At 50.6% G+C, this 18,070-nt stretch overlaps 1 protein-coding gene across 3 annotated transcripts in view; it reads left to right on the top strand.

The window, feature by feature from the left end:
* The window catches only part of LOC140399099 (uncharacterized), a 484,003-nt gene that overhangs the window by 168,934 nt on the left and 296,999 nt on the right, over positions 1–18,070 (top strand). For all 3 annotated transcript variants that reach the window (XM_072488263.1, XM_072488261.1, XM_072488260.1), the window contains exon 4: positions 15,339–15,534. In XM_072488263.1, the coding sequence (XP_072344364.1) occupies positions 15,339–15,534 (196 nt within the window). The remainder of the gene's footprint in view (positions 1–15,338; positions 15,535–18,070) is intronic.

Raw genomic sequence — 18,070 nt, 5'->3', positions numbered from 1 at the left:
GTGGCCGCGCATGCACACGGCGGCGTCCTGTGGCAGCCGTGCCGTGCAACATGGCGCCAGCCATGCGCGGACCCAGCCTGCCAAAAACCGCCTCCTTGTAACCAGCCTCGCCACCCCTGCCCACCACACAACAGCCCTCCCAGCTCCCGCCAAAGCCCTCTCTGCCAGCGTAACAGCTCTTCCCCCCCCCCCCCCCCAGGCCACCCCTGCCAGTGTAACAGCTCTTCCCCCCCCCCCCCGCCAAGGCCACCCCTGCCAGTGGAACGGCTCGCCCACCACCCCCCCTCCCCCCGACTGTGGCTGCGCTGGACACAGTCCACAGCCGTCACGCGAGGTCCCCGACTGTTGTGAGGACACGGGCCCCACGCCGTCGGGGATTCAGCCCATCGGGGGCGGAGCATTAGAGGAGGGCTTCAGGTGATGTCCTGAGGCCGTCCATACAGCGCACGGCGTGGTCCCCGAGTATGCCATTTTTGAGGGGGCGGAGCATCGCAAAAAACAGCGCCCCCTCAAGCGATGCCTGAGCTTCAGAATTTTATATTCAATCAATGTTTGCACACAGGGGGGTCCTCAAATTGTGTCAAATGTTTGTGGTGCCTGGGACCTCTTCCATTTTTGCTTTGCACCCTCCTATTGTGTAGAATCTTGTTTTGCCAGGAGAGTGGCACAGTAGTAAGGACTGCTGCCTCACAGCGCCAGGGACCCGGGTTTAATTCCAGCCTTGCGTAACTTTCTGGAGTTAGCACATTCTCCCCGCGTCTGCGTGGGCTTCCTCCCGGTGCTCCGGTTTCTTCCCACCATCCAATGATACGTAGTTAGGTGGGGTTAAGGGGATAGGGCGGGGCCTAGGTATGGTGCACTTTCAGCAGGTTGGTGCAGACCCGATAGTCTAAATTGTCTCTTTCTGCACTGTAGGGATTCTATCGAGGTATTGCAGGTTTAGACAGCACAGCCATATGACTGCATACATCCTGGACCACATTATCGAACACAAAATGAACATGCATCACACAGCTAAATTGACCCACAGGAATTTCTTGAGCGAAACCCCATAACATTCATGGATGCTCATTGTTTATTTTGTACACATGCTGATCATATTAATCTCATGCTAACGGATGACCTCGCATCTTTAACAGTCGATGTCTATTTCTTTAGCATCAGCACTGCAGAACATAAACTATGGCTTCACAAGACTTAAGTACACACTTTGTACCGTTCTTGGAGCAGGTACATGATATTGCAAACAGTTTATTGTGGGCTGTCTTGAGGCCAGCCATCTTCCTCACATGTCTTCAAGTCTTCCAACCATTCCTAAATGATTTGGCACCATTGGGGAAGGTACCCTTCAGTCCCAAGCAGAACAGTGACCATGTCCTTGCTTGCAAGATCTTAACACTTCCATTTTACCCCAGTACATGTCTGAGTCAACCCCTGGTAGATAGTGGAGATATTGAGGAGACAAAAATGCTTCTAGACACGTTTTGACAGTTAACATTTTGAACTTCATTCTTTGTAGACATATAGTTTCAAGTAAGGGACGGTATACCGAAAGTTATTAATTTCATCAATATCTTTCAAACAGAGGATAGTGACCCAGATGGGAAATTCTTTGGGGCAGAATTTCCTTGCAGGTTTTTGGGGAGGATCCTGAGCCCCCACAAAGCTGGCACAGCGATATTTCCCGAGGACGCTCCCGATTGGCCAGCTCCAAACTCATTCTTCAATTCAGGATGGTGGGCTGACCCTGATGATGCCATCCCAATCAGAGGGCTGACAACTCTTGAACCTTGGCACACCTACCAGGAGACATGGGCATTCTGAGGCTGTCAGGAGATTCGGGGGTAAGTTGAAATAAAATTTCAGAGGGCCAAACCGACAAGCTCCTCAGATCAAAGGGGAAACTTGCTCAGGGATCGCTTTTCCTGCTTGAAGCCCCTCTTTGGGGAAATAGAGCATCTGGTTTAGTTGCCCTGTGCCTCCTCTGGGCATGAACCTGATTACGTCTGCTGGAAGGGCCTGGGAACATCGAATTGTTTGGTGTCTGGCGCAAATCTAATTTCAGAACTCCCCCGGTATTTTCCCGACATAACAAGATTTGTGCCGGGTGCAATGCAGCCGGAAAACCTTTCTTTATTTATTTGTTGCCACAAAGAGAAAATGTATGGAGGTGCCCACACTCTGGATTCTTGTAAAACACAATGAGAGCTTTATTGAAGGTGTTGATCATACAAAGAAGATGGTAATCTGCTCAAAACCCACGCAAACACTCTGCCGACGTCACTACACATCACGTGACTCAGAACCAACAAGAATGTTTTCCCAGATATACATGCAACACATGAGAAAATCACCTCCAGGACTCTTTTCACTGCCTTTTCAGGAAGAAGATTCCAGAGACTGATGACCTTCTGTGAGAGAATTTTTCCTCATCTCTGTCTTAAATGAGTAAACCCTTATTTTTTAACAGCGTCCTCAGTGTTAGATTCTTCGACAAGAGAAAACATCCTTTCCACATCCACCTTATCAATACCCCTCAGGATCTTAAAGGTTTTGATCAAGTCGCCTCTTACTCTTCCAAACTCTCGTGGATAAAAAACAAACTCTCCAACCTTTCCTCATAACCCGTCCATTACTGGAACTAGTCTAGTAAACCTCCTTTGAAATGCTCCCAATGCATTGACATCTTTCCTTAAATAAGGAGATCAATAATGTATGCAGTATTCCAGACCTGGTCTCACCAATGCCTTGTACAACTGAAGCACAACATCCCTACTTCTGTAATTGTTATAACCTGCCTGCTTACCATTGGCTGGGGACTAATGACAATCCCACAATCCTGTGGGAGTATGAGCTTCCCCAATGAGGGGGGGCGGAGAAACCATTAGTAAACTCCAAGTATAAATATAGCTGGCCAGTTTGGAACCAGCAGGAAGGAGTGTGCAGCAAGGGAAGTTGCTGCCGCTGTTATATATATATATGTTATTGTAAATAAATGTTATTACTTTGTATCCTTAAAACCCGTGCTGGATTCTTCGTGGCCCTCACAAAGGTAATGAATTACCCTCACAACATATGATAACATTCTATTAACTGTGCCAATTACATTCTGTACATGAAAACCAAACTTTTGTAATCATGCACGAGGACACCCAAATCCCTTTGCACCTCATCTTTGCAAAGCTCTTTTTTTATTCTTCCTGACAAAATGGACAATTACACATTTGCCTACATTATTCTCTATTTGACAGCTTTTTGCCCACTCAGTTAACCTGTCTGTCCTTCTGTCGCCTCCTTATATCCTCTTCACAATTTACTTCCCTACCTATCTTTGAGTCATCAGCAAATTTAGCAACCTACCTTCAGCCCGTTCATCCAAGTCATTTATATAAATTATAAAAAGTTGTGCCCCAGCAATAATCCATGTGGCACACCACTCATCACACCCTGCCAACCAGTAAAAGACCAATTTATGCCAACTCTGTTTCCAGTAAGCTAACCAATCTTCAAGCTGTGCCAGTATGATACTCTCTACACCATGAGCTTTCATTTTACACAATAACCTTTGATGTGGCACTATGTCAACTGCCTTCCGGAAATCGAAGTACAGGACGTCCTCTGGTTCCCCTTTACCCACAGCGCATGTGACTCCTTCAAAGAACTCCAATAAATTAACTAAACATGATTTTCCTTTCGCAAAACCATGTTGACACTCCCCAATTGCCTTTAAATTTTCCAAGTGTCCAGCTATAAATCTTTAATAATGGCTTCTAACATTTCCCCTGTGCAGTTGGCTAAGCCTTTGTTATTTCAGCGGGCAGCCAGTCTGTTTCCCACCACTGACTACCTCGCCGGTGGTGGTTAAGGATCCAGGAGCATGTCCCGACATAACTCCCCTCTATTTTACAGAGTCCTCTCCAATACTTTCCCACCCTACTTCAAATTCTAGTCAGCCGAGGTGGGGAAAATTTCACCCGAACTACCCGGGAGGTTAGGTTCTCCTCAGCCAGGCACTCATGGTGCCTCACAATATTAAGGACATTTAATCTATTAGTGAACAACCTGCAGCCCTAATAATTGCTTTGCCTTTAGACCGCCGTATGTTTTTAAAAAATATATATTTTTCTTTAGCGAGGTATCCCATTATAAATTATAAATTTTTAACAGCGATTTTCAAGAGGAAAAACAACAAAGTAAATAACCCCCACCCAACCAACAACCACACCAGCCAATGTGGCTTACATACACAAGACTACGATATGTTAAAGATATATTTTCCTTTGCAACACAAATTTCAATTGGGATGTGGCCAATTCCTCACGAGTCGCTAACTCAGGGCGGTTTTTCCTTCGATGCTCAAGTGGATCATTTTGGTAATTTAAATGGGGGAACCAGTCACGCTACAAGTTCAAAGGTGGATCCTCCAGAAGAAGTGACTGTCTTTAAAAGAGACGCCAGCATGAGGAAGAAATAGCGAGGCATCTGGATGGAAATTGTCCCATTGGGCAGACGCAGCATGGGTTCATAAAGGGCATGTCGTGCCTAACTAATAGAGTGGAATTTTTTGAGGACATTACCAGTGCGGTAGATAACGGGGAGCCAATGGATGTGGTATATCTGGATTTCCAGAAAGCCTTTGACAAGGTGCCACACAAAAGGTGCTGCATAAGATAAAGATGCATGGCATTAAGGAGAAAGTAGTAGCATGGATAGAGGATTGGTTAATTAATAGAAAGCAAAAAGTGGGGATTAATGGGTGTTTCTCTGGTTGGCAATCAGTAACTACTGGTGTCCCTCAGAGATCAGTGTTGGGCCCACAATTGTTCACAATTTACATAGATGGTTTGGAGTTGGGGACCAAGGGCAATGTGTCCAAGTTTGCAGACGACACTAAGACGGGTAGTAAAGCAAAAAGTGCAGAGGATACTGGAAGTCTGCAGAGGGATTTGGATAGGCTAAGTGAATGGGCTAGGGTCTGGCAGATGGAATACAATGTTGACAAATGTGAGGTTATCCATTTTGGTAGGAATAACAGCAAAAGGGATTATTATTTAAATGATAAAATATTAAAACATGCTGCTGTGCAGAGAGACCTGGGTGTGCTAGTGCATGAGTCGCAAAAAGTTGGTTTACAGGTGCAACAGGTGATTAAGAAGGCGAATGGAATTTTATCCTTCATTGCTAGAGGGATGGAGTGTAAGACTAGTGAGGTTATGCCACAATTGTATAAGGTGTTAGTGAGGCCACACCTGGAGTATTGTGTTCAGTTTTGGTCTCCTTACTTGAGAAAGGACGTACTGGCACTGGAGGGTGTGCAGAGGATATTCACTAGGTTAATCCCAGAGCTGAAGGGGTTGGATTACGAGGAGGGGTTGAGTAGACTGGGACTGTACTCGTTGGAATTCAGAAGGATGAGGGGGGATCTTATAGAAACATATAAAATTATGAAGGGAATAGATAGGATAGATGCGGGCAGGTTGTTTCCACTGGTGGGTGAAAGCAGAACTAGAGGGTATAGCCTCAAAATAAGGGGAAGTAGATTTAGGACTGAGTTTAGGAGGTACTTCTTCACCCAAAGGGTTGTGAATCTATGGAATTCCTTGCCCAGTGAAGCAGTAGAGGCTCCTTCATTAAATGTTTTCAAGGTAACGATAGATAGTTTTTTGAATAATTAAGGGTTATTGTGTTCGGGCTGGAGCATGGAGCTGAGTCCACAAAAGATCAGCCATGATCTCATTGAATGGCGGAGCAGGCTCGAGGGGCCAGATGGCCTACTCCTGCTCCTAGTTCTTATGTTCTTATGTTCTTATGAGGTTCCTGTAAACATTATGCTGCGTCTCATACAGTATAAGATCAATGGAGGATTTTAATGGGTCACAATAAACTGAATTTGTATGGGGATTAAATAAAATGTCTCCTGCTGGTCAGGGCAAGAGGTGATTGGCAAGTTGATCAATGATGTTTTTGTAGTCCTGCTGTTACAGGTCTTTAGGGAGAGGTGACTCCTGTCTGCAGCACAGATATACTGTGATGTGGAAATGGTCCGAAGCTGCAAGTTGCTTTTCATTGTGACCTTTCAGTGCGCGAGAAGGAATATTTAAGCAGTTGGAGGACTGTGTGAAGCAGTAACCCGAAGGCTGGGGTTCAGTAAAAATGACAGATCTCTCATTTCAAAGAGGTTGGGCGCGATTCTCCATTGGCCGATGCCAGATACGTGATTGGACGGAGAATAGGTTGCGATGTCAAAATCATGGCAGGTGCCGATTTGATGCCAAATTGCAATTCTCCATCACCTTGACAGCGGCGCATGCAGTACTGTTTGCATGTCATTAGCGGGCCTGACCCGGTATTCTCCATGGCCTCCGGCATTCTGCACTCTGATGGGCCGAGTTCCCGACGGTGCCAGGACCACCATTGCAAGGCAGCCATCTTGCTGTGCACCTCAGTGTAGCCCCTTGGTTCTGCAGAGTGATAGCGGCCATATGGGTACCCCAACGCCACCACCCCTGCACCCCACACTCGTCATACCCCCCCACCACCCAACCGTCCGCCAACTGCCGACGGAGCTTCTGGCGGCCCACTTAGGGCAACGCTCACTGTAGCCCCTACAGAGTGCCGGTCACTGATGGGACCAGGGATGCAGGATTGAAGGGGGGGGGGGTGAGGACATGTGGGTGGGACCGCCATGGACCTGGTTGGGCACGGGGTATGCACCATTCTAACATGCTGGCCTTTCACTGCCTGCAGACGATGGATATTATAATTCAACCAGCAATGGTGGCCTTCCTGCTGGTCGGTGCAGCCTTGGGGAATGCCCTGTGGCTGTACGGGCGGGCACTGTTTGAGGAGGAAGATTAAGCGGCAGCATTGGAGCGGGCAACAGCGGAGCGTGCAGAAGCAGAGCATGCAGCAGAGGAACAGGAGGCAGCCACCCGGAAGGAGGGCCGGCCGCCAAACAGGCCCTATATGTCCAGGCGACTCAATACATCCAATTCAATGTGGACCAAGCCCACCAAGATGCCCGGAAAATGGGGTTCACCGCCATTGACGGGATGCCCCGGGTCCAGAGAGTGATTGACAGGATGCATGTTGCCCTATGAGCACCTGCAGATGACAGGCCGCTCTACACAAACCTAAAGGGCTCCCACTCGATGAACGTGCAGCTGAAATGTTGCCATCAGCTGCGCATCATGCACAACTGCGCCTGATACCTGGGCAGCGTACATGACCCTTCATCCTCGACGATTCCTGACATGTTCGAGGTGCCGCCCTGACTGGGGAGTTGGCTCCTGGGTGACAGGGGCCCCGCTAAATCATGAGCTTTTGCGTCTTCAATTTCCAAGGCCTGATCATTTTGATTTTGTGACCTTGAAAGCAAACTTTAGGTGAAAAAGAGTTTTACATTTAGCAGCAGATAGCTTTCTTACAGGTAGCCACTGGACCTATAGGTTGAGTATCCCTTATCCAAATGCTTGGGGCCGAATGTGTATTGGATTTCATAATTTTTAGGGTTTTGGAATATAATTTGCGGCGCTTTGGGACCTGTGCCTGTACGGCACGTTGGGACCTGCGCAGCGCCCGGGAACCTTCCCAGAGCCTTGTGGGATTTCCCACTCGTGACATCACGCCGGCTTTCGGAAAAGAGGGCAGATTTTGGAATTTTTCAGTTTTCTGAATGTTGGAAAGGGGTATTGAGTTATAAATGCCCCTTTAAGTACATGGCAAAGTACTCATCATTATAAGACAATGAGCAACTTTGAGAAATCTGGGTGTGTTCACGTGTGTGTGTGCGTGTATGTTCATAACTACGTGTACATGACAAATTTCTAAAGCATTATATTCAACCAAAAATCATATGGTTTTGGTGCAGCACTCTTACATTTTTTTGGTCGAACACCATATTACCAATGTACTAATTATTTTTGTGCCTAAAAACACTACGAATGTTCCGACAAATTATAATCTTCTTCTTGCGCCTCGTCCAAGAAACTGTTCATTTTATCCAACGTTAAAATGCGGCTTTTAAGAAAATGAGGCATAGTGTTTCTTTATAATGTGACTGTGTCTGCAGCACTGTGCTTTCACTGCAAAATGTACAAATGGTAATTATACAACAAGGAGTTTTTTTTTAATGTTGTGAATTGTGACATTTTGAAACATTTTTCACACATTGGGTAACACAAATTCACATGTTCTTTTCTCGGACAGATGCTTACTTTTGCGAAGTCCAATAAAATATCTTTTACGTTTTGTTTCGGTGTAAATACCTTTCACTTGTGAGGTACTTACCCATAACCAAAGATTTTCATTTGTGACAAAACGTGAAACCTCTGCCTTCGCTGCAGTGTCCCATTGACAACTTCATTTTGCCAACAAAATGTATAAGTGGCTTTGGATTTCCTTTGATTTCATCCTATAATTGATGAACTAGACTGTGAGATTCCTGTTCATTCCATACGTAACTTCAGAACTGAGACAATGGGCTGCTTTCTCCGTTTCACAGTACCGGAAGCGCAATTCGCGATCGGGGGAAGAATCCAGCATTGGACAAAAAATGGGATTGGCGCCCCGTTCCAATGCTCCAGTTCCCAGATGGCGGATGCAAATGGGTCTATTAGTGGGCCGAGCACCATATTCTTCGGTCCTCTGGGCTGGGATTCATGTGGGCGAGAATAGGTGCAGTTATTTATAAATGTGGCCTTGATGCGTTGGACCTTGCAGTGGGTTAAGGGGAACCCTTTAAGTCCATTGGAGGGCCACCACACAATGCAAATCCTGATATTTTTTTCCACTAGTCTGCACTGCTCTCTGATGCACAATCAATTACACCAAGACGAGAGTTGGATGCAATCGAGGCTTTATTACACGAAGATGTGTGGCCTCCTACAGCAGCTGGCGAAATGGCTGCTGTACAAGGAGCACACATATTTATACTCCGCCTACTGGGCGGAGCCAGCAGGCAGGGAACTACCCCCATACCTGTAGTACAGGGCCTTACCGTAAAGCACCTACACCGACATCCGCTATATGCAGTATGTACATCAGTGGTGACTACCACATTCACCCCCTGTTAAAATTGAGTTCATCGGGGGTGGTGGAGAACTATATACAGGTAGACGTTTTAAAGTGCAGAAAGAAAAAAAATTAAGTCCAGCGGGGTGGAGGGGAAAATTATATACAGAGTGATGATGTTTTAAAAGTCCAAGTCAGTCGGTCCAGAGCCTTGATCTGCCGTTGGGAGCGCCGCAGTGCTGGCGGCGATTCCGGTGTCGGTCTGGTCTTCGGTGGCTCCGGGAGCTTGTCGAAGTCCTCTTCATCCCCGGGTGTGGGCAGGGGGGGGGGGACAGATTGTCCTGCGGCGGGGATTGCGGCTGGGTGGCCGGGGGAGGGGGGGTGACGCCGGGCCGGGGGGGGATGTGAGTGTGCGGAACCAGCTGGTGCCAGGTCCCTGAGGGAGACTGTATCTTGGTGGCCACCGGGGTAAGCTACGTAGGCATACTGTGGGTTGGTGTGGAGTAGCTGTACCCTCTCAACCAACGGGTCCGCCTTGTGGAGTCGTACGTGTTTACGGAGGAGTACGGGTCCTGGAGCTGCGAGTCAAGTTGGGAGCGACACCCCGGAGGTGGACTTCCTAGGGAAGGCAAAGAGACGTTCATGGGGGGTTTCGTTGGTTGTGGTGCACAGGAGCGACCGAATGGAGTGAAGGGCGTCGGGGAGCACCTCCTGCCAGCGGGAGGCCAGGAGATTTCTGGACCGTAGGGCCAGCTGGACGGCCCTCCAGACCATCCCATTCTCCCTCTCCATCTGCACATTTCCCCGGGGATTGTAGCTGGTCGTCCTGCTCGAGCCTATACCCCTGTTGAGCAGGAACTGACGCAGCTCGTCGCTCATGAATGAGGATCCCCTGTTGCTGTGGACGTAGGCGGGGAAGCCGAGCAGAGCGAAGATGGTGTTGAGGGCTTTGATGACGGTAGCAGATGTCATGTCAGGGCATGGAATGGCGAAGGGGAATCTGGAATATTCATCGACCACACGGAGGAAGTACGTGTTACGGTCGGTGGAGGGGAGGGGCCAATTGAAGTCCACGCTGAGGCATTCAAAGGGGCGGGAGGCCTTCACCAGGCTCGCACGGTCTGGCCGGTAGAAGTGCGGTTTGCACTCCGCGCAGACCTGGCAGTCTCTGGTGATAGCCCTGACTTCATCGATGGAGTAGGGCAAATTGTGGGCCTTGATGAAATGGTCAAAAAGTGTGACCCCGGTTGACAGAGGTTGGCGTGCAGAGTCCGGAGTCAGTCCACCTGTGCGCTGGCACATGTACCTCGGGATCGGGCATCGGGGGGGGGGGGGGCTCGTTGAGCTTACCGGGGCGATACAAAATTTCGTAGTTGTAGGTGGAGAGCCCAATCCTCCACCTCAAGATTTGATCGTTTTTAATCTTACCCCTCTGTGTGTTATTGAACATAAAGGCAACCGACCGCTGGTCAGTGAGGAGAGTGAATCTCCTGCCGGCCAGGTAATGCCTCCAATGCCGCACAGCTTCAACGATGGCTTGGGCCTGTTTCTCGATGGAGGAATGCCGAATTTCGGAGACATGTCGGGTTCGTGAAAAAAACGCCACGGGCCTGCCTGCCTGGTTGAGGGTGGCAGCTAGAGCGACGTCTGATGCATCACTCTCGACTTGGAATGGTAACTTCTCGTCGACCGCGTGCATCGCAGCCTTGGCGATGTTGGCCTTGATACGGTTGAAGGCCTGGTGAGCCTCGGCCATTAAAGAAAAAGAGTGGATTGAATGATTGGCGGGCCTTGTCCGCATAGTTTGGGACCCACTGGGCGTAATAAGAAAAGAACCCCAGGCATCGTTTGAGGGCCTTGGGGCAGAGGGGGAGGGGGAGTTCCATGAGGGGGTGCATGCGGTCAGGATCGGGCCCCAGAACTTCGTCCTGGACCACATAGCCGAGGATTGCTAAGCAGTTCGTGCTGAACACGCACGTCTCCTTGTTGTAGGTTAGGTTGAGGAGAGAAATTTGGCAAGGTTGGTGTATTGGTCCTGCTGATCGTGGCTGCAGATGGTGACATTGTCCAGGTACGGGAAGGTGGCCCGCAGCCCGTACCGGTCAACCATTCGGTCCATTTCCCGTTGGAAAACCGAGACCCCGCTGGTGACGCCAAAGGGAACCCTGAGAAAGTGGTAAAGGCGGCCATCTGCGAGAAGGCAGTGTATGGGCGGTCCGCCTTACGGATGTGGTAGGCGGATTTCAGGTCTACAGTTGAGAAGACCCGGTACTGTGCAATCTGATTGACCATATCAGATATGCATGGGAGGGGGTACGCGTCGAGGTGCGTGTACCTCTTGATGGTCTGGCTGTAGTCCACGACCATCCTGTGTTTATCTCCAGTTTTCACAACTACCACTTGGGCTCTCCAGGGGCTGTTGCTGGCCTCGATGATGCCTTCCCGAAGCAGTCGCTGGACCTTGGACCTGATGAAGGTCCTGGCCTGGGCGCTGTACCTTCTGCTCCTGGTGGCGACGGGTTTGCAATCCAGGTTAAGTTTGCAAATAGGGAAGGTGGGTCGATCGACCTTTAGGGTCGCGAGGCCGCATACAGTAAGGGGTGGTAGGGGCCCGCTGAATTTCAGTGTTAGGCTCTGGAGGTTGCACTGGAAGTCCAGTCTGAGTAGCAGGGCAGCGCAGAGGTTGGGAAGGACGTCGAGGCAGAAGCCACTGAACTCCACGCCCTGCACAGTGAAAGTGGTGATGCAGTACCCCCGGATCGCCATGGAGTGGCACCCGGAGGCCAGGCAGATTCTCTGGTTAGCGGGGTGTACCGCGAGGGAGCAGCGCCTTACTGTATCGGGGTGAATGAAGCTTTCGGTGCTCCTGGAGTCCAGCAGACAGGAGATCTCGTGTCCATCGATCTTCACGTTGGTAGAAGCCGTTGCCAGGTTGTGTGGGCGAGACTGGTCAATCGTGACCGAGGCGAGACGCGGCTGGTTGTCGGCAGTTGTAGGCGGCGCGCAGCCAGATGAGGTGTCCGGGGAACATGGGTCCTGGTAAGATAGCGGTGCCCACGGGCCGCACGTGTCGTGGGGAAAACAAGATGCCGACGCCTGACGATCCTGGGGAGAATAAGATGGCGACGCCCACGGGCCGCACGTGGTGGGGGTCGAACAAGATGGCGGCGCCCACTGGTCGCATGTGGGGAGAGCTGGAACAATAGCGGCGACTGAGCGAGCCTGGCACACCGCAGCGAAGTGCCCCTTCTTGCCACAGGCCTTGCAAAGGGCGCTCCGGGCCGGGCAGCACTGTCGGGGGTGTTTGGATTGTCCACAGAAATGACATTTGGGGCCCCCACAGTAGGTTGGCTGCCACGTGGCACAGGCGTGGGGCTGGCTGAGGGCGGTCGCTGCTGGGGTCCACGATGGGGCGGCCGTCTGCGGAGTCCACAATGCACAGGAGGGGTGGGCCGCGGAGTCGGGGGTGTAGGCCTGGATGTTGCGCGAAGCGACCGTAAGCGAGAGCGCTAGCTTTTCGGTTTCCGCGAGGTCGAGCGTGGCCTCTTCTAAGAGGCGCTGGCAGATGTAATCGGACCCTATCCCCGTAACGAAAGCGACTCCCATGAGCAAGTTCGAGTGTTCCGTGGCCGAGACAGCCTGACAGTCACAGTCTCTGACTAGGGGAATCAGGGCACGCCAGAAATCTTCCACTGACTCACCAGGAAGTTGACGACGAGTGGAGAGGAGGTGCCTGGCATAGAGCGCGTTTTTCCGCTGAGCGTAGTTTTCCTTCAGTAGTGCCATGGCGGCTGCGTAGGTCGGCGCGTCCTGGATAAGTGGAAAGACGTTGGCGCTCAGCCGAGTGTAAAGGATCTGAATCTTCTGAGCTTCTGGAGTTGGGTCTGGCGCAGACCCGGTGTACGCTTCAAAACAGGCTAGCCAATGTGCAAAGTCCTTTTTGGCGTTGTCTGATTGCGGATGCAGCTGCAGGCGGTCCGGCTTGATGCGGAGGTCCATCTTCTGAAAACTTAGTGTAATAAATTGATGCACGGTCAATTACACAAAGACGAGAGTTGGATGCAATCGAGGCTTTATTACACTAAGATGTGTGGCCTCCTACAGCAGCTGGCGAATTGGCTGCTGTACGAGGAGCACACATATTTATACTCCGCCTACTGGACGGAGCCAGCAGGCAGGGAACTACCCCCATACCTGTAGTACAGGGCCTTACATAAAAGCACCTACACCGACATCCTCTATATACAATATGTACATCAGTGGTGACTACCACATTCTCTAGCTTCTAGGCAGGGGTCTCTCTTATTGGGGGGTGTGGGGCGGGGGGGCTTTCAGGCAGGGATCTTACTTAGGGGGGACTTCCATGCAGGGGTCTCTGTAATTAGGTGGGGGGGATGGTCGTGTAATTGGGGGGATCTGTGGTGGTGGTCTCTGTACTGGGGGTGTTGGGTCACCATCATACTGTGTGGGGGGGGGGTTGGGGTGGGGGGATGTGGGGGGACCCAGGAGGGGGGGGACCCAGAAATTCCAGGGGGCGGCTGAATTACATTGCTGGAGAAGGAGGGGGGCCCAGATGCCGGACCTCGCTATCGGGCCGCCTGCTCCAAAATGCTGCCCAATGCTTGATTCGCTGGGCAATCCCTCGCAATCCCCTCCATGCAGAAATTTACATGGCTCAGGATTGCGAATTATAGAATTCCTACAATGCAAAAGGAGGCCATTTGGCCCATCGAGTCTGCTCTGGCCCTTGGAAAGAGCAGCCTACCAAAGCCCATGCCTCTACCCTATCCCTGTAACCCCACCTAACCTGCACATCTTTGGACTGTGGGAGGAAACCGGAGCACCCGGAGGAAACCCACTCAGACACAGGGAGAATGTGCAATTTCTACACAGTCACCAAGGCCAAAATTGACCTTGGCCCCTGGTTCTGTGAGGCAGCAGTGCTAGTCACTGTGCCACCATGCCCCCCCAAAGTTAGAATAAATCAGTTGCCGTTCAGCTCTGGTGGGAGAACATTCCCAAAAGGAGAATTGCGGTCAATGTCAGATAGATTCTAAAAATACAGATAGATTCTGTATATTATGGAACTCAGGTAGTGGCATTTACCTGTGTCTATGCGCTTAACATCAGATATATATTAATACGCTGTACAGTAGTGTGCGACTTATTGTTAACTCTGAAATCTTAATCATGTGATACATTTGCATCACTTTACTAATTATGACCTATCTGTTCAGCAATGCTGATTCAGCAAGCTATCTTTTTCACTGGTGGGATTGGTTATCAAGTAATCCCTGGGGACTGGTTTAGCTCAGTTAGCTGGCCCGCTGGCTTGTGATGCTGAGTGAGGCCAACAGTGTGGGTTAAATTCCTATACCGGCTGAGGTTCTCCATGAAGACCCTGCCTCCTCCACCCTGCCCCTCAAAAGGGAGAGCAGCCTATGGTCATCTGGGACTATGGTGACTTTACTAATCCTGGGCGGGATTCTCTCAGCCCAGGCCGGGCAGGAGAATCGGCGGGACGGGCGGGGATCACGCAATGCCACCCTGACGCCGGTCCGCCTATTCTCCGGAGAGCGGAGGATCGGCACCATTGGCGCCGGCGCGGTCAACGTGGTGCCGGCCTGGCGATTCTCTGTCGGGGATGGGCCGAGCGGCCGCGCAAAAAATCTGAGTCCTGCTGGAGCCGTGTGGTCTTACCCGGCTAGACCTCGGCGTGCATTCATCCGGGGGCGACCTGGTGGGGGGGAGGAAGAGTGTCCGACCCCGGGGTGGGGGAGGGGGGGGCCCTCCGCTGTGGCCTGGCCCGCGATCGGGGCCTACCAATCGGCGGGCCGGCCTCTCAGGCTGGGGGCCTCTTTTGTTCCATGCCGGCCCCTGTAGCCCTACGCCATGTTGTGTCGGGGCTGGCGCGGAGAAGGGAGCCATTGCGCATGCACACAATCGCACCGGTCCCAGCGCGCATCGGCGCCGGTCCCACTGCGCATGCGCAGACCCGCGGCGCCCATCTGACGCCGGGATCGGCAGATGGAGCGCCGTGGGTCGCTCCAGTGCCATGCTGGCCCCTGTAGGGGTCAGAATCACTGCTCCTGAGGGCATGTTGATGCCGTCGAGAAACGCGACGGCGTTTATGACGGCTTCAGCACTTAGCCTCAGGATCAGAAAATCACGCCCGTTGTCTTTGGATTTGTGCACTGGAATGCATTACAATGAGTGTCTTAACTGTTTCGAAGGCACATAACGTCCTGTGAAATCCCCATTGTGGGAAAATGTGTAAATCCCTCCATTTTCTCTGGCTAACTGAGACTGCGCTCTTCTTCCCACAGGTTTCCCATTTCTTTTCTTTCAGATGGCAAGTGGCATAAAGTTGCGGTTAGCGTTTCCTTTAGTAAAATGGAGCTGTATGTTGATTGTGAACTCATTGAAAGCGTCACGTGGAAGAATTACTTTGGAATGGAAATAACTACAGAAGGCCTGGTCATTATAGGAGGACTGATCGAGGCCTTCGAAATGCCTTTCGAGGTAAAAGCTTCTAAGAACTTGGCATTTTAAAAGCAGCATAATGCATATTCTGCATGATTTGCATTGAATTGAATGAAATATGAAATTCTAATGAACAAGTTATGTTTTTGCAGCAGTTAATATTTTTCACTCATTTGCCCTCTGCTTTCAAAATGGTGCACTGGAAAAAAAAAACGATTAATTTTGCAATTAAGCATCAAAACGCTCACAGGATGCACATGGCATCGAGAAACCTCATTCAGTCATAAAAATTCACCTGTTCCCATGTACAAGTTCAAGTTAACATTACTCTTGTTGACCATCTTTGCTACTGCTTGCAAAGCTCTATTATTATTATCATAGAATTTACAGCGCAGAAGGAGGCCATTCGGCCCATCGAGTCTGCACCGGCTCTTGGAAAGAGCACCCTTCCCAAAGTCAACACCTCCACCCCATCCCCATAACCCAGTAACCCCACCCAACACTAAGGGCAATTTTGGACACTAAGGGCAATTTATCATGGCCAATCCACCTAACCTGCACATCTTTGGACTGTGGGAGGAAACCGGAGCACCCGGAGGAAACCCACGCACACACAGGGAGGACGTGCAGACTCCGCACAGACAGTGACCCAAGCCGGAATCGAACCTGGGACCCTGGAGCTGTGAAGCAATTGTGCTATCCACAATGCTACCGTGCTGCCCCTGATATGTTTATCAGTGCAACCAATTAAATTTATTCAAGTGGCCTTTGAGACAAGTACTTGAAACCTTGGCCCAGTTTTGTTCTTCTGAAATTTTTTGGAAAATGATTGGGCCAAATTTTCGGGCCAGGGTCCGCAACTGCTTTGTCCGACGCTGGTCACTACCCACTTAGCTGGATACATTCAAAAAGGCCGGACGGCCGCTCCACCATGTGGAAGAACTCCCTCGGCCCAGGAATCCATACGGAGAGCAACAAAGAGAGTCAGCACAGAAGCCATGGTCTTTTTAGGGCACTGAGTGCTGTAAGGTAAGTTTATAGATAATTATAAATGCCCAGTATGCATGTGAGCGAATGGATGATGGATGTGTGGGTGAAACAGTGAAGGGAGAGGATAGTAAGTACAGTGGATAGTTGGGTGCAGTAAGTGGATAGGGTGGGTGAGGTTAGTGGTAGGTAGGTGAGGTGGATAGGTAGATAGGGTAGCTGGTGGGGAGGGTGTCAGGTAAATGGGCAGGGTGGTAATCGGTGTGACGGTAGGTGCGTTGGGTGGCAGTTGGGTGAATGGTTAGGTGGGTCACTGGGCAGTTGGGTCATGTCAGAAGGTTTTGTCAGGTTGTGTCGGTGGAATAATTGGGTGGTTGGGGTTAGTCAGGTCGGTTGGGGTGGTACTCAGTTCAGATGGAATTAGAAGGGGAATTTGGGGTCATTGGGGGCTGGGGAGTGATCAGGGTTTGAGTGGGGCGCTGGGGGTGGGGGGGAGGGTCAGTGGTCAGTGTGAGTGATTGTGGGTTCAGTTTTATAGTTACCTGGGCATTCAACCCAGATTTTACTGTCCAAACTATTCAGGTAAGCCCCTGAGTCTCCGATGTCTCTGACCCTAGTTCAGAGACTTTATTGAAGGATTCCCGGGAGCAGGGGAATTTCCCAGCCTTGCAGTACAGGCAGAATTCAGAATAGTCAACTGGCCCTCTACATTTTGACCTAAATTTAAAGACACAGTGAAAAACATACTGATCATATAAACCTCATAATTGTAACATATCGCACTTCTGACTTGTGCCTTGCAGGTGGTGGACAGGCTTTGTTGAGTTATGCATTGCAGAATTCCTAGCCTCTGACCTGCTCTTGTAGCCACAGTATTTATGTGACTGGTTCAGTTAAATTTTCTTTTGTGGGAGAGTCTAGGACCAGAGGGCATAATCTCAGAGTAAGGGATCGTCCATTTAAAACAGATATGAGGAGGAATATCTTCTCGGAGGGTAGTGAATCTGTGGAATTCTTTACTGCAGAGGGCTGTAGAGGCTGGGTCAATAATTATGCAGAAGGCTAGATGGACAAATGTTTAGTCAGTAAGGGAATCAAAGGTTACGGGAATAAGGCGGGAAAGGAGAGTTGACGATTGTATCAGATCGGCCATGATTCATTGAATGGTGGTATAGATGTGATGGGCAGAATGGCCTACTTCTGTTCCTATGTCTTATGGTCTTTGGTCTTCTAGGATGCAGGTAGTGGAGAATTCAGTGGCGGTAAGGCCATTAAGTGTAAAGAGGAGATGGTTACCATGGGCGGGATTCTCCTGTACCCGGCGGGGCGGGGGGTCCCGGCGGGATGGAGTGGCGTGAACCACTCCCCCATTGGGCCGCCCCAAAGGTGCGGAATCCTCCGTACCTTCAGGGGCTAGGCCGGCCCCGGAGTGGTTTGCACCCCGCCGGCCAGCGAGTAAGGGGCTTGGCGCCATGCCAGCCGGGGCCGAAGGGACTCCGCCGGCCGGCGTGGGTCCGGGCATGCGCGGGAGCGTCAGCGTCTGCTGACGTCATACACGCGCATGCGCACATGGAATCACTTCTGCACC

This window comes from Scyliorhinus torazame, chromosome 22 (genome assembly GCF_047496885.1).
Source record: "Scyliorhinus torazame isolate Kashiwa2021f chromosome 22, sScyTor2.1, whole genome shotgun sequence".
Lineage (NCBI taxonomy): Eukaryota > Metazoa > Chordata > Chondrichthyes > Carcharhiniformes > Scyliorhinidae > Scyliorhinus > Scyliorhinus torazame.
Note: the sequence above shows the minus strand (reverse complement) of the source record. Positions and strands in the feature narration are given on the sequence as shown.